Source organism: Lathamus discolor, chromosome 3 (genome assembly GCF_037157495.1).
Source record: "Lathamus discolor isolate bLatDis1 chromosome 3, bLatDis1.hap1, whole genome shotgun sequence".
In the NCBI taxonomy this organism is placed as follows: Eukaryota; Metazoa; Chordata; class Aves; order Psittaciformes; family Psittacidae; genus Lathamus; species Lathamus discolor.
The window spans coordinates 88040928-88058625 of record NC_088886.1 but is presented as its reverse complement, the minus strand read 5'-3'; the positions used below and the strand labels follow the sequence as shown (position 1 = coordinate 88058625).

The 17698-nt window shown below is 36.3% G+C and overlaps 1 protein-coding gene across 5 annotated transcripts in view; it reads left to right on the top strand.

Annotated features, from left to right (window-relative positions):
• RAPGEF4 (Rap guanine nucleotide exchange factor 4) overlaps positions 1-17698 on the top strand; it is a 149873-nt gene that overhangs the window by 21558 nt on the left and 110617 nt on the right. For all 5 annotated transcript variants that reach the window (XM_065670352.1, XM_065670351.1, XM_065670353.1 and 2 more), the window contains one exon: positions 242-388. In XM_065670352.1, the coding sequence (XP_065526424.1) occupies positions 242-388 (147 nt within the window). The remainder of the gene's footprint in view (positions 1-241; positions 389-17698) is intronic.

Here is a 17698-nt window from a genome sequence, read left to right as displayed (position 1 = left end):
TACTTGGTCCCACATTGAAGCTTTCTGTGTTGTTAATCAGCGTATTGATTTTTTTTTTTTTTTTTTTGGCACTTGTATTTTAAAGCAAATTGCTGAAGAGTCTTAAGGCAGTGTTATCAGTGAATGTGACATAGAGACTCTTAAAAAATCCTGGAATATTTAATGTGTCCTTTTATTCCTTTTATTATTCCGTAGTCCTTTTACTATATATTTATTAATTTTATTATTATTTATTTCAAAGGATGCTGTGACAATATGCACTCTAGGAATAGGAACTGCTTTTGGAGAGTCCATTCTGGATAACACTCCTCGCCATGCTACCATTGTTACAAGAGAATACAGTGAGCTCCTTCGAATTGAGCAGAAGGACTTTAAAGCACTTTGGGAGGTAGGTTCAAGTTTATTTGCAGTTTATGCAGAAAAAGTGATTTAACCTTCAAGTGTTTGTAATCAAATATAAGCACATTTATACTGTAAGCAAAGTAATAACCCTTTTAAGCTAGTTTGGACAAAAAGGAAAGTCCTTTTCTTTTTAGTGCTTCATATTCTGCATTATTACATACTCCTGTATTTCTTTCTTGCAGGCCTGTTCTAATGAAATAACTAAGGTGAAATTTCTGATGGAATTTATTTGCATACTGCAGGTGTTGCTTTTTTAGCCTTGAACATGCTTTTATTGCCAGCATTTATGAGGAGAGTCTATCCTTAATATACTGTTGATATTGAGTGATTAAATATGCCAGTGGTCTCATCTGTTTTAACATCCGCTGCATTTGCCAGTAGTCAGAAATTTTTGATGTGTGTATTGCTTTATAAGTTCATGATGGAGGACAATAAACCCAGTTGTAGGTTTCTCAAATAACATGTTTATAATTCACTTTTAATTGGTATAAGCATAGTCATTTCTTCTATGTATGTGACTTTCCTGCTAAGCATTCAATTTGTTGGTTTCCAATCAAAACTACTGGGGAAGTGAAGGTTAAGTTCCCTTCTTAAAAAATTTGAACCTTCAAACATTTAAAGTTGTTTTAAAACAAAAATGCCAATGTAATTTGCTCTTCTATCACTAATGCGATGTTGTTTAACAATTTTGCTGATTCTGATGAGTTTTTTTGATGATAGATGCTTTTGGAAAAGGTCATGCACTTTACAAGTATTGGGAGCTATCACAGAGAACCTTGGCACACATCTTGTATACAGCAGGTTTTATGAAGTTGTGTGGTAAAGCATGTCCCAGGTGCTGCACATGTCAGAGACCACATTTTAGTTTTGTGGTGCTTCTTTGCCTTTTGTGTGCAGTTTTACAGTGAACTTTTAATGTATTCTGGTGTGCTTGCTTTCAAGGAAGGTATGCCTATGCCCTTAGTGAGTGGAAAATTATGCCATGACATACAGCTTTGCTGGTTAGTCTGAGGTGGAATTAAGGTGGTTTTTTTTTTTTCAAGGCAGTATTTGTTTCTTTGCAATCTTCAAACCCCAAAGCCTCTGTAAACTGCAGCTAAGGTGTGATAAACTGGTAATATTCAAGACAAACAGAAAATTATTTAATAAATTCCCCCAAAATACACTAGCAGTAGCAGCAGTAGGTTATTAGTATTATCTAAAGTAAAGGAAATGCTTTTCTTCAGGGGAAACTTCTTGCTAAGTTATAGATGCTGTATTGTTCTGCCTGCATTATCCTAAGATTCATATATCTTTGCTGTGACAAAGTCCATATGGGGAAAGATCTGTTGATACAATGACATCCCATTCAGGTGACTTTTTAAATTTGTTTTAATGAAAACCTACACCAAGTCAAGAATGGACAACAGATACTTAATATCAGTGGTGTCATGGGAAAAAAGGGAAAAGGCACCCATGATAGTGTTATCACAATCCAGACACCATAAAATCCTAAAATCTAGTGCATACAAATTTCAGCTCTCCAGATAATGAGAATGTAATTCCATAAGGAAGTAGTTTCTTCATAAAAAGTAGTTGAATAATTCCAAAATAATGTAATACTGTAGTTTAAGAGCAATCTAGATAAACTGAAGGGCTGGAATCCTTAAAATGGTTACTGCTTTTATGAATGTAGGATTTTTATGATTAATAATGGGAATGCAAAAAATACATTTTATATAGAAATAAGGTTAGTTTTGGGTTTGTTAGAGGGTGTGTTTTTTGTTGTTTTTTTCCTCTGTGAAATTTACTTTGAAGAGAGCAAGATATAATACATAGCTATTTCTAAGTTTGGATAGACTTTTCAGAATCTATGTAACTTCATATTATGAATTTACAGACTTCTGAGTTTTGTTTAAATTGAAAAGTAGCTTTTCCTATATTAGCTCTGTTAAGCTAAGAAACAATTGCATTGATGGAATGTTTCACAGATGTGACTTATTAACATATTTAAGGCATGATATGCAGCAAAGTATATTAATTGCTATTAGTAAAGGAAGGATATGCTTTATCAAAAATAGAATAAGATGCCTCCTGTAATATACAGAACAAGATAATCCACACTTTCAATACAGAAACTTTTTCTATGATCTTAAATTATAATAGGCAGGGAACACTGGTCAAAACAAGTTATTGTCCTGATAAGAACAATTACCAGTTAAAATGGCCTAGTATTTTCTCTGTTGAAGTAGCATCCTGTTTGGGAACATCTGTTGAACTTCTAAGCTTAGTCATCCTTGGAGAGTTGTTTTCTGTCAACAGCTGTTATAGCAGCTTGAAGATGATATCTGTGGTTAGGTTCTCACACAGCTGAACACTGTTTCCCGATGAGGAAGCTCTAGGAGGTTATGGGAATCACTGGTGACATGCCTTTGTGCACCAATGTCCCTGTCGTTCATCTCTGAGGAGTATTAACAAACACGAATAAAGTTATACACCATTGTTACAACACTGTGGACTTCCAAGGTACACTACATGTCTGTAGGAAGAAGTACTCTTTGTGTTAAGAACTTGCTTTTCCCTCTTCAGCATCAGTGAGTGTGGTTCTATCTACCTCGCCCTGAAATCTGTTTCAAAGCACAAAGGAAAATGCATCCAAAAATAAACATGAAAGCAGAAGGCTACACACGAGGTACTCTAGTCATGCACATCCTGTTGGGTCACTGACTTGCTCCACCCCTAGTAGCTGGATTCTTTTAAACAGAGTAGGAGTGAAATGAATGTATGTGAGCAGTGTTATCATTACAGAAGTTCTCTGTAGTTCATCCTAAAGCTTTGTCCTTTCATGCAGTGGCAATCAAACCCAGACAGGAAGGGAGTGAATCTGCTGAGAGGTGACTTATTTTTAGAGGTCCTTCCTACCACAGTGAATTACTCAGCCTTCCTTGGATAACATACAAATAACCAATTTCCTTTTGTGTGGAATAAGATTATGTTAGAAGTTACTGAACATGCCTTGAGAAACATTTGATCTTCAGGTAAATGAACAACAGCTATTACTTCGGCATGCAGTAACTTTTGGAGAGTGGGAGTCTTGGTCCCTGTAAGGTCAGAATGAATATTTTAATTCTTTTTCTATTCATATTCAGCAGCACTTTGCAGATCTTGTAGTCTGGTAAGCTGTAGCATAACTGTTCCTGCTTCAGATGATATGATGATAATTCAGTAGCCCTCAGCAGACTTCACTGCTCTGAAAGTTCTTTGCTCTGAAAGCTTTGGGAGAAGCAATTTTCTTGCTGTCTTTGTTTTCTGAATGCTGGGAATGTTGGTTTTTAATGAGCTGGTTTAAAAACAGGTCCTCTCTCAGAACAGAAAAAATTTTGCATACTGTTTTAGTGAGATGCTGTACAGGAAATACACATATGAACTGACTTAAATGTTGTAGTAGTGTTCAGTGAGATTCCTGGATAAGGCTTAAATTCATTAGAATTGAGACCACAGATCTCAGTGCACTTGCATGTAATACCAGTTAGGTTTTTTTAAGGTGTATCATATTTCTTATCAAGGTATAATATAATCTTACACCTCCTTTTATGTGTCAGGATTATGGCAGTAGGAATTACAAAGGCACTATAAAAATACATTAATGAAAATGAACATGTAAGGATTTTAGTTTTTTTTTTTTTATCCATTTGGCCATGCTGTATGTACATTATTTATCAAAGTATGTTGCTGAATCTCATGTAGATGTTTTGCTGTGTGAAGAGAGGCAGCCTTTTCCTTGCTTTAGGCTGCTGGAAAATATATGTTGCATTGTTATTTGAGAGTGTTCTTGCTTCTTTCTCTAGTAGACTCCTGAATACTTCAGCATGTTTAAGGAGTATTAGGACTCTCATGTAAATGTCAGTACTTTCTAATGCACCAGTGAGTATTGCATGCCAGAAATTCTTTCCAGTTCATTTGAGTGAGAGATTAAATTTGATCTGAGAAATGAAATATTGGGAGGGGGGAATCAAACAAAAAAAATCAGATTCATGTCCAGCCCCTGAACTATCAGCCTGATTTATGGTATACTACTCTGCCGGTTTATTGCCCAGTAATCAACTGCAGAAGTCTTTGCTCTGATTTACTGATTTCCCATAGGCAAACATAGTAGAGGTATAAAACTATAGTTAATAAAATACAGAATATTAGGTTTGCAGGATGGGTGATCATATGATTTAAAACAGTGAAGTGCTTGGAGACCCACAAAAGTATAAAAGGTGGTCATGGAACACTCAGCTGTTTTTACCTGCTTCATGTCACACTCTCCATTGACTGCTCAAACTCTACGTTGATGATTTGTCTCTCTAATGGGGTTTTATTTGAGAAACGTAAAGGTGATCACATTGTAGTAGCCTGCATTTTTAATGTAGCTGGAATACTGTGTTCACCAACCTCTCAAATAGCCATCTTGTCAGAATAAGGAAGAATTATCCCATGTTATCAGACAGAGAATTCAACACAGAAGGAAGACGTGAAAGGACCCAAGTGTGTGAAATCTGTGGCTTTATGCTGTCTGCAAATCTTCAGCTGATGATCAATTCAAATTTGTGTGCAAAGTAACAAAGCTAGTGTGAGAGACATTGAAAAATGGAGGGATGATAGGCACGCAGGAGATTTTTTCTTAGAGTAACACGTGGAAGGAGGAGGAATATAAAAAGTCCTCCTCCCCTTCCCAGCTTTAGACAGTAAACACAGAATTGGCAAGATGTGAGCAAAGCTTTGAAAATAACTAACATCCCACCTTCATACCTTCTGTGTTAATACTGATAATGCATGCAAGTGAGTAGCAGGGCAAGATTCCAAAATTGTTATCATACCAAAAAGTGCCAGATTGCACTCCCAGTTTTGCTGGTGTGGATTGAGCATATTTCAAGTGAATACAGTACCACTGCTTTGATACAGATGGTACTAAGTGGGAGCAGGGTCTGGCCTTCAGTGCTGCAGTTATATTGGTTTTGACCATCCTTGCAATATGCTTTTAGAGTATTTTCTCTGGTTGTGCTTTGTCAAACATTTCTAATTTTAACAAGGGATGCTCTGTCTGGTAGAGCAGATTTAAACAAGTATGGAACGACTTAGCCAGACTTACATCAGAACAAGCTATGTTTGTCAGCATAGAAACACAGTGGCTGGTGCTTTCTATCACTTGTATTCAACTCATACTTTAAAAAAATGGATGTAAACACTCGTTAGGACACTGTATCTCCTAAGGTAACCTTCCTGGCCATTGGAGTGGAGAAGCATATTTAAGAACTAGATATTTCACTTCAGTAATGCAGCTTCTCTCTTGGCATGATATGTACTCATGGAAGTGTAAAAGTCTTTTGATACAGTCTTGCTATATGTTCTATACTAAATAGTAGCATTATGACTGAAAAGTTTATTATCAATAATTATCCACTGTGTTTCAGATAATTTGCTGTGTCATTATGTGTGATGTTCAGTATTGTCAATGAGCGGAATGTCTGCAGAATATCAAGGGATCTAGTTAGTCTTAACTGTGAGTTTCCCTATCTTCATTGTTATCCTTGGTTTATAGGTGATAGACACAGGCACTTCAGACACCCTTTAAGTGACTGAAAAGATTGAAAAATAACAAGCTGATTAGAAAGACCTGATCCTTCCTTATGTCTCTCTGCAACAAACATTTGTCGTGCATGTTCTTGAGCATCCCTACAATCAGTTTGCACCTCAGTCTCTTGGTTTGTTCTGAATCTATTTCAGTACCAATATTTTGTGACTATGCCACTGATTACCATGCAGAGATGGAATTAGGCTTTGTAAACCTGAGTTCTCTTAAACTGTATTAGCATGTAATTTCTCTTACGTACAATTTTTTATAACTATGGTAATGTCCATCTGCTTGAAGTCCCCGTTGAATCCCATTATACCAGACTGTGCAAAAATATATTGTCATTCCTCTTTACAGCCCTTGAAAATGTTTATATGTTTATTAGCACTTCAAAGAGTCTTAAATTATATTGCAGAAAGCTTGACTTACTTGAAGTTCTTTCTTAGATAAAAAGAAATAGAAATATCCAGAGAGCACATCAGTCTCTCTGTTAAGTAATGCCTTTATTGGTTTTTTCGTATTTTAGCATGGTTAGAGGTGAAGTTGAAAAATATGAATTCATCCAATTTTCAAGAAAAGAAATTATTTTGATTAATTCCTAAAATATTTAAATTATAGAAGAACATCTGACAAACTGAAATGTACACACTTAAAGTCTGCAGATGTTTTTGAGGCTGCTATTTTTCTTTGAAGCTTTACTGCCAAACTTGCACTTTCTATAACCAGCTTTTTTATTAGCAAAGAAACTGCTTTTCATCCTCAGCAGATTGTATTATTGAATGTGGTATCTCTAAGCATGATGTGCTAAATGGCAAAAACATATATTGCAAAGCACAACTGAGAGCCTGTGGATCTTATTTCAGGGAGCAAACTTCTGGGCTTTCATTAGTTCATTTTCATTAGGTAAAAATGTCTTTCAGAAGAATAATGAGATTTGAAGGTTATGAAATAGTTTTTGGCTTTTTTCCCAAACATACATTTTAACTATCAAATACGTCTTTTTCTCATCTGTCGCAGAAAGAAAAAATGCATAACACAGAATTGTCTTTGTTGATATGTGTGTATATAATCTGGTATCTAGTATGTATTCTGTATATATATTACTATGTTATGATCATATTTGCTTTGTTACATTTCTGAGTCAGATTGCCTGGAGCTTTGGTTTAAACTACATGTGTGGTTGGCAGTATCTTTTCGTGCCTTAGAATGAATACCAAAGTGACCAGCTGCATAAGGCTTTGCTTATGCTTCTAAACTTTTCAATTTGGCACAGACTGTTTCTTAACTCCATCTGTGGGGTATATGTGGCTGAGGTTATTTTGGAGATTGATCCTTTCTGATCTTCTGGTCTTCCTTGATTTCTTTTCAGATGAGTCGTGTTTTTTCTTCCTTACACAAAAGGTTAATCTTTTATTACTGGTTCCTCCAGGTTCCTGAGAAAAATAGTAAGCCCTTAGAAGCTTCCATTTAGCACTGAGTTTTTGTTGCTTTAAAGCAATGGATATGGTTTTGTGTTCCTCCAAGGCATTCCTATAGAATGTGTGCTTACGTGCTGCATTTGAGTAGTTGCTTTCTGCTTGTACAATATAATGGGGCAGGCAAATAATGCGATACCACTTATTAGATCAATGGATATGTTTTAAATATTGACATTTTAAAAAATCCATTAGCTTAAACATGCTAGCATTAAAAAAAAATAGAAATCTCTAACAATATGATTTGTGCTGTGGAAGATCTTAAGCAGATTACCACAAACCAAAAGCAAGGTTATTTTGTTATATATTATTTTTTTTTATCCCAACAGTCTTGTTTCATTTATAAAATATTTTGTAAAAATACTCACTTTCCTGTAGCAGGAAAAATAAAAGTTACAAGTTCTATTTAGTTGAATGTAAATTCCTCCTTCCTTAAGGAAGCATCCCTTGAATGAGCATTCAACACCTTAAAACTCAAAACGTGCTAAACCCCAGACATTATCAATTTATTAGGTATATAGACTGATAAATGGGCTCAAAAAGATAGTGCCGTTTGGTGGCCTTTGATAGTACAGTTCTGATAGATGGCTTTTCTTGGTCATAATCAAAGCTGTAAGGGTCAGTGTTTGCTCTGTCCCTTAGACTGTTTCCTTCCCTCTTTTCATCCATGGTGAAACCCTGCCTTATTGAAGTCAATGAGCATTGCGGGATTTCAACCCAGGTAATTGCTTCCTTCTCTGTATATAATATGCAGCACAGGCTTCTGGCAGTAGGTTTAAATCCTTTTTACCCTCTTACCTTCTGTAACAGTTTCTATCTACTGACAGGTGATGCAATGTGAGAGCAAGAGGCTGGAATCACCCAAGTGATCTTGTGGCTTATGAGTTCAGGGGTGCTTAACAAAATGGTCAACTCAATACTTGTATTGAGGTAGATTGTGTCAAAGGCTTCAGAAGCCTAGGCATCCCAGAGGTATGCTTAAAAATGAAAACGTAATAGTCTGAGAACTGAATATGAAATATCTCTCTGTGACAGAGAATAAGAATTCCAGGGCCCAGCTTGTCGTCTGTGCTTGTCATCTATGGCCAGTCCCAGATACTAGGAAGAGAAAGAGATTTAAATAACCCAAAATAATCCATGTGCTTGCTCTTGAATAGATCCTTGTTTCAGTCTGAGCAGTGCAACTCCAACTGTTACAGTCCTTGGGGTTAGTGGGTATTGCTCTAATTTCATTGGGTCAGGGAGCTGCAAAAGTCCACAAAATTCATTATTTTAATATTTCTGTTACATACTGTTGTTGAAAGCAGTGGTTTACCAGAATTTGTGGATTCTTACCATCAATCTGATGTGACACTTAAGGCCAGATTTCTTTATCCTTCATCTCATGCCTGATTAGATAAAACCATTACTGTGTATTTTCTCTGAACTCTGCTTAAAATAGTTTCTCAGTTAAATCTCAAATGAAGAAGTTAAAAGAAAATGGATACTCACAAGTATGTTCTGACTGAACTTGACTTCTGTTCATTTTAAATTACACTGATAAAATATTCTTGTCCTTCTAGATGCTGTGCTTAGATCTGAGCCAGGTTTGTATATCATTTGTTTGAGAGTAATAGATAATCAACATTTAAAATTAAACCTTGCCATCCTGCATTTAGTACTTATTGATATAATATTGATATAATTGTGTATTTACATTTTAATCTCTATTTCCTGAGTAATTTCTATTTAATTTTGCATTCCATCTCTGTCTTGACCTTTGAAAATATATTTTCTGACTACCAGTGCAAGCCACTTCATTTTCCAAAATAGACAAACGTTCTGTTAATTTCTACAAAAATCTATCCAGACATTCCTAAGTACGTATTAGTGGAAACAGGCACAATATCATCACTTTGTTTTAGCAGAATAAAAGTATACATTACAATACGATTTTTGTATGACCTAGTCTTTAAGAAACCAAGTCCTTCAAAGAAATCATGCTGTTCTGAAAGGACTGAGTTACAAGGGAACTTGTTTGAGTTACTTAGGCTTTTATGCTTTATTCTCTCTGGGGATAATGCTGGAGACTCTCAGTACAATTAAGGAAAGATTAAAAGCTCAGTGCAGGCTTATTTTCTCTCTTCTTTCTTTCTGCCAATACCCTTCAAGTCTGTATCCTCTCTAGAAGCATGAAACATTTTTCAAAGGCCTTTTTTTTTTTTTTTTTTTTCTGCTATCATTTCTCAGGCTGTTTTCTCATTTCTTCCACAAATTTAGGAATATGGTTTCTCTTTCTGCGTTTATTCCTACTAGCATTTAAAGCCAGTTTTGTTGAGCTCTTGTTAAGAGTTCATTGGGTATTTCTCCTTAAGTTTATCTGTGACATTTAGATCCTATCAGATAACTAGGGATCACTAAGCAGTTAGGAAATTATTCTTGCACCACTGGAGTTGGTGAGAATTATGTCAAGACCTGTTATTTCTTAGTACATTCACTCTGCAGAGCTAAAGGAGTGGAATGTAGTGAAAATGTAGACAATTAAGCGGATATGTCTTAATATACTAGTGAGTATCAGATTTTAATTACTGAGAAGGTACCAATTTTACATAGTGCTTTATCAAAGAAGACCTACACTTCAATCTCAGCATTTAATGCTGTTGCTGTGGTATGATTGAAAGATTATATGCTCTGAGATTACAGCAGAAGTTCACAGGTTGTTTCTGTTCAATGTATTTACATACATCTGCCATATGGCGTTGCCTTACAGAGGGTGTTACTTCAATCTGATCTCATATACAAAATGTACTTTGTGTCATTTTATTATGAGAGACAGACCTTTCCTGTTTTAACAACAGAGTGTGGATTTTTCTGCCTTTTAACCTTTCTGAAGAATTACTTGGTCTGACTTCAAAAAATGATGCATGTTACCAGTCAGCCCACAAGTACTGATACTGGAATGGGTTGTTTTTGACCTTGTACTCTAAAATTATGTAAAGGCGTGAGGCACAGAAAATTGTGGAAATGCTTTAAGCTTTAGCTATGATAGGAATACAGGTTTTAGTACCATAAGAAATCTATAAAGGATTGATTTTACATGAGTATCTATACTTTTAATGCAAGTATCATTACAGGATGGTAGGTAAATTACCTTTCCAGGTATCCATTATTAACTGGACAGACTGTTTGGATGAGAATTAAGTTAATCTATATTGAATAAAATGTAATGAATGGTTATGACATCCAGAAACAGACCATGAGTTATTTTCCTTCCCTATTTAACAAAATAATTCATACTACTAATATTCATGTTATGGTTTTTAATGTGTGAGAAAACAGTAGATCCACAAAAAACCAGCCCTTCTGATGCTGTTCTGTGGCAAGTAGCTTTTGCAGGAAGATGGAGAGGTACTTCTGCCTGCTTCCCTGAGGGGGAATAATGGGAAAGCTCATCGTTTATGGGAGCATATGTATGTAAAAATAATTTCAAATGCCTAGAAAGAAATAATTTCTTTGTTGTGATTGACTATTTATTCTTCCTTGTGCTCAGATAATGCAAAGCTTTAGTATGCTTCTTCTGCCCTTGCCAATTAATATTTCTGTTGATTGTACCTTTTAAGTATACCTTTATTGCTAAAACTTTCTCTTTATTTCCGTCTACATAGGCATATCTTCATTATCTGATAATGCTATTGCTACATGTACAAATGAAAGTTATTAATTTAATATGCTAAAGAGGTTTATACACAAGGAAAAAGCAACTGATTTTGAAAGCTCTTAAAGTAATAATGAATGCTATCTTTATATTAGCTGTGTTTTGTTTAAAAGAACATCTTTGAATGGCTTGCTTTGTGTGAGTAGAATTTGCTATAAGAGATGCCCATGTGACTCTTCAGAAAATCAGATTGCTTAGCATGGTGAAAATAAAGATGTTTTGATACTATAGAAAATAAAATCTCTTCATAAGCAGGGCATGTGCTGTATTACTGGTCATAAACATGTTGCCTTCTGTAGGGACCTTTATCTTGGCATTTTACTGCTGCAGCAGTGCTCATCTATTTACACTGGGCATTAATCATAGCCTGCCGCATACGAGAAGTGGGGGTAAGCTGCCCTTACTGTATTAGAGACTGTTTGGTGAGAGAGTAGCAGCCTGGATTAAGTATTTGGAATCTTAAAACAAGATGGTGGAGTTCCATTGAGTTTTGTTTACTCTTGCTAACAGTATATAGAAAGGCACAATATTCTCATGCCAAACCTGTCCAGCCACACTAATTTAATTGCAATAATGGACAATAGAGTTTGCCATGCCTGTGGCAAAAGGCTCCACATGTCTTCCGTATCTTGCTGTGACCTATACCTGCTGCTATTTCAGAGAAGCTTGAAGAAGAGCCCTTGATGAACTGTATATGTATAGTGAAAATTGAGTGTAACACCATAGCCTACTGCATAAATAAAAAACCGTCACTCTTCTTCTTCATCAGTCCTTGAGAGCATGACCTGTTCTGTCCCTTCTTCTGGAACTGAAATGATGTCTTTATTTAATGAGCACTTTATTTCCATTTCTCTTGTTCCATTCACTCTCTTCATCTCCCTTCCAGAGAGCTATTGGTCTGCACTGTATGCTCTCTAAAGTTTTGTCTTTGCACATTTTAAATATCCGTGCCAAATGGCTTATGAATAGGTGCTGCTTTTGGAGAAACATTCCACTGCCAAGTGCATCACATGCGCAGATTTATTCTGATATCCTCTCTAAAATTTGTTTTCAGAGTTCATTCTTTGATTCCTGTCTGTACTGCTTTCATGCCTCTCATTGATTTCTCTTTGGCCTCAGTATTTATATCCTTCACTATGTTTCTTTGTATGAGCTCTCTGGAACACAAAATTATATAACTTTGTCTTTCATGCATAGCTAGAACATGCCTAATCTGATGTTTACTGTAGATTTTACATGTCAGAATTTGATAATTGCTGAGATAACAGCCTTTTCCTTTTGCATTAAGAAGGACTGTCAGTGCAGTCAAACTTACAGAAATATCTGTACATAGTCAGGAACTATGGCAGTGCGAGATGTGCTGTGTAGTCCAGCTATGTTTAGGACTGTTGTTTCCTAGACTTTGCTCACTGAGTAGCTCTATATAAATGATGTCTCTATTGAATTTTTCCAAATGAATCTTTTCCTGAACATTGTTAATTCCCTAGAGACTTATGTATTATAATTATTTTTTGTCCTGTTTTTATCTTCTCATTCTCTAGTGTTTTCATGACACGTTAGCAAGTTGCTTAATCTCCCTTTGAGATTATGAATTAAAAAAAAATAATCAGAACCCAGCTCTTCAGTACTTCTTTAAACACCTCCTTTTTATGTGTTGCCATGTTTTATTATCTTTTGTTTGCAGTCATTTAGCCAACTGTTAATTTGCATGACAGTGCTTCTACCCACGACATTTTCAGCTTTTTTAAGATGAGCTATGACTACTAAATATTTTACTGATATCCAAATATGTGACAGATACTGCATTCCTTTCTTCAACTATTTCAGTGATTAAAAAAAAAAAAACCAAAACCCAAACCAACAACAACCCATAAGTACAGCCTCTTAACTTTGGGTAAATCAGTTTTGCTGCTTTACAGAATTGTTTCTGTTAACTATGAGTGAGGGCTCTCTAACTGCAGCGATGCTCAGTGCTTCACTCATGAAAAGTAATTTCCAAGTACTTTTGGTTTTATGATAGTTGTAAGGTACCTTAGTACATGGTGCTAGATACAGCCTGGTCTTAACGTAGTTAGTGGTGGTGTAAATTATTGCATCTGTGTGTACTGGATGGAAAATAATGGAAAATTACTGCAGTTCTGTAAAGGTTTACAGAATCGATTGTGAAAATTCACCCTCAAATGAAACAAGGAAAAGTGTATTAGAAAACAAGGTATTGACAGGAATGCATAATTCAAGTTCTTTTTCTCTCACGCTCACCTCTCCTGAATTATTCCTGGCTGTCCCAGGACAAAATTCACCACAGCATAATCATAGAATCATAGAATCATAGAATAGTTAGGGTTGGAAAGGACCGCAAGATCATCTAGTTCAACCCCCCTGCCATGGACAGGGACACCTCACACTAAACCATCCCACACAAGGCTTCATCCAACCTGGCCTTGAACACTGCCAGGGATGGAGCACTCACAACCTCCCTGGGCAACCCATTCCAGTGCCTCACCACCCTAACAGGAAAGAATTTCCTCCTTATATCCAATCTAAACTTCCCCTGTTTAAGTTTTAACCCATTACCCCTTGTCCTGTCACTACAGTCCCCAATGAAGAGTCCCTCCCCAGCATTCCTAAATAAATAAATATGATGTCTCTATTGAATTTTTCCAAATGAATCTTTTCATTAAATAAATAAATAAATAATAATAATAAATAAACTGGTGCAACATTCCATTATCCTCTGCCATATCTTCTAATTGAATTGAAGCAAATTAAGTTTTTTATTGGCACTGCCTCACAATGACCTCTTAACCAGGATTATTGTTCTGCTACATTTGCCCCTCTACCAATAAATACATCATTAAATAAATTAAAAACCATAAACTTTGAATGATCTCTTGTCTCAGTGAATATTCTTGGTTACTCTGTAATATGATAAAGTCCACATATGTTGTGGAGTGTTCCTTTGTGCCCATCTTGCAAGAAAGCATGAAGAGGAAGGAGTAACCCCAAACTCACCTCCAACTTCAGCTTTTTGCCTCATGACACATTTTGATATCCAGTCGAAAACTGACCAGCTAACTCCTTAATAGTTAATCAAGGTCAGGAAGACGAAGCAGAAATAATAATTGCACAGTATATTTTGCAGAAGCTGTAATATGCAAAGTATGCGCAGGTGATTTCAGTGCCCAGTAGAAATTATTTCCAGTCTCCTTCTATGCAGGATTTCTGTAAATACTTGAGTGTAAGTTAGAGTATAATGAGAATTAATTAATGATTATTAATGTTGTGCTCATCCCTTTGACATGGCTGAAACAAGTAACTCTTGCTTCTGTGCCCACTCAACAACCCTGAAGCTGTTGGCCTCCTGACAATTACTCATTTATGTTCTCACAGTGTCTCTGATTTCCACAATGCCATAATGTTAAACAACCATGGCTCATTTTTCAATAACATTTTAGTACTAGGTTCAGGTCCAATTTGGACTCTTGGCTTTTTACTAGTGCTTGATTGCCTTTACCTTTTGCAGCACACTTCTTTGAGAAAATTGCCTTATACAAGTCTTACTGATTGAGATTAGAGGGTGGTGCTAGAAGCCAGAAATTTATAAAAGCTTTTCTGCACAGGAAAGGGGAAAAAAAACCACTAGGTGCCATGAGTTCTTATAATCAAATCATAGAATCATAGAATGGTTTGAGTTGAAAGGACCTTAAGGTCATCTAGTTCCAACCCTCCTCCCATGGGCAGGGTGTGTCACACGAAGTCATGTTGCCCAAGGCTCTGTCCAACCTGGCCTTGAAAGCAAGGCTTGTTTTTGCTTTTAAAAAAAGAAAAAAAAAAAAGTGAAAAGCATAAAGCATCCCCACTGAAAGGAAGCAGTGTACTTGGCGTGTCTAGATTTGTGTATTCCAGACTTGCAGGTGGAGAAAGTTATATTATCTTATGAACAACTCATGGAGTTCATCTCCGCATAAGTAACCCGTCCCACATTCACTGTATGTAATGTTACCTCTTTGTCTAGGGTAGCTGTCTGCATTTGCCAGAACTACTTTTTCCCTCCTCTCTTCACCCAAGTTTGACCTCTGATGTTTTTTGTAAGTTTGGTCTAAAATACGTCTTACAATAGCCTTTAAACATGAGCTTAACCTCTTCTGGTGAGGCCGTACCTGTCCATTGGGCAGATGCACCATTCTCAATTGAGGAAGCTGCTTCATCTGGCTGTGTTTGAAGGCTTTAAAGCTACATTTATCTCTCTTGGTTATTAAATATACATTTAATGATGTATTCAGCATGCCAAAAATTCATTTAAGGGAAAACAAGGAATAAGCCACTTATAATCTTATGTTGCCATGCAGTAAGACAGTTTATATCTGTCATCCTTCATTTCATCTTCAACCTGTAGTCTGATCTACTGTGGGAGGTGGAAAAGGACATTTCACAACACTGACACTAAAATGCAAGCAGACATATAAGGCCATTTTGAGAAAAGTGAGAAATTCAAGTTTGTTGTGATGCTGTTGTAACACAAGCTCTTGGTGGAAGCCTGTTAGGAAGGTCAGCATCGTTCTGTCCCCTCTCTGATGTACTGAATCGTGAATTTGTTTTTGGTATTGTGGCATGTTTCTCTACAGAAGGAGAGTAGCACTCTTAGCGTAGTAGCTGGAGCACTGCTACTGTATCAGAACTATTTCTTTCGGACGCTGTGCTGAGGCGTAGGAGTTGGGAACTTGAATCTCATTCCCCAAAGGTAGAATTACTGCTCTTTGGGTGTGTGCAGTCCTGAGGAGTATTCAAAGCCAGACAGAAGTGCAGCACCCTGCCTCCATCTTCCTTGAGAGACCTTCTTCTTTGAATGTGTAGTGGTAGGCCCCTGTCATCTAGAGGGACTTCTTAAATTCAGAATCAGAAGATGCTTGCTTATTCAGCATTTGTAAGGAGCTGCATGAAGGCTGAGAGGGCATGAGGCTGAAGTTCATTAGCTCCTTGGTGTTTCCATTCAGCTAGCTGCTGCCAGCTCAGTATTGGGGATGCTTTGAAACTCTTTTTTCAGGTACCTTTCCTCAGGAGATTCTCACTGTGGCTTCTGGATGCCCTTCTGCAGTGACCCTTTTCATTCCTTATCAACAACACACAAGAACAGGAGGAAAGCTGGGGGAGCTTGACAAAATCATGTGCGGTCCCACACTTAGATCTGAAGCTGCCACAGAATAGACAATTCTATGCTAATGAGCATGCTTAGGTCTTTGTTACATTCTGTTCCCTAGGTTGCTGTTCTCCTGTGGCAGGTGTAAATATGAGTATGTGTAAAATCCAGAAGATACTTTAAAATGGATGTTGCCACATTTTGCCACAGTAGATTTTCATATTGGAGCAAAAATAGCCCATTATTTGGTTTAGGGTTTATTATAGAGTAATGACTTAATCCTATTTCTTTCTTTCGTTCCTGGTTTCATGTTTGAGATGCATGGGATGTCCCACCCTAATGTTTTCCTAAAATGAATGCTGGCAATAGAGAATAGGTCTTTATGAGTAGCTGAAATTCTTCTGATATTCAAATATACTAATGTTTGAGAGAACATATTTCTTGTTTAATGTTCAGGTATGGTGTTTGTTTCTTAAACCCAGGAATACTTATTTTCTGTGATCAGAAAGAGTAGCAGCTAGGAACAGCAGTGATGTGAGTCATTTTGACAGTGAGCAATCTTGTCAGAATGTTCACATTTTCAAGACTAGATGGTCTAAGGCATCCATTTTCTCCTAAATATTTTTCAAACTCCTAATGAAATTTTAAACAGCTGTGTCTCATGGTGTCTTGAATTGAAAAGATCATGAATTAACAATTACTTTTTACTGCTAAAATACTACTAGTTTACTGGAAAGTCAAAATAGTAACAACAAGATTCAGTCAGGTTCTTTGTAATACTTTTAATAGCTGAATTTGACAATCCCATAGTGTAAAATATGTCAATCCTAAAGAGAAAAGAGAGAAGATGTAATGAACAGTTGGACTGTAAAAAAGACTGAAATAATTTTTAACCAAATGGAGTTTGTGTTATGTCCCTTTAACATATGAGGTGCTTAACTTGCTTTTTCCATAAACCTTGTTTGCATTAATTAATTTCACATTGTCCTCTTCTTTGGGATTAACTCAAATTTCACTGTGTGCATATAATACCTTTATGTTACAAAGTGAATATTGCATGGTTTTGACTGAAATGTAGGTGTATCTCTTCCCTAGGCCATCTGCATAGGATAATGTTTCTTTAACAGAACAAATCACAAAAAGACTGTAGCTACTGTTCTTACCAAATATGTTAAAAAAGAGGCTCAGTGGGTAAAAACAAGGTATTTGTGAGAGACTATGTGCTTTGGTTTCAGAAAGAAAAAAAAATTGTGCTACATTGACTGGCTCTTTAATTCGGATTACCAATGATAATGCAGAGTCTACTGCTAAAGAAAGGTAGGATGCAGAAGCAGAAACATTAGTGCTAATCTGCTGCAGAAGGACAAGATAAAACAGCACAGCTCTCATACATC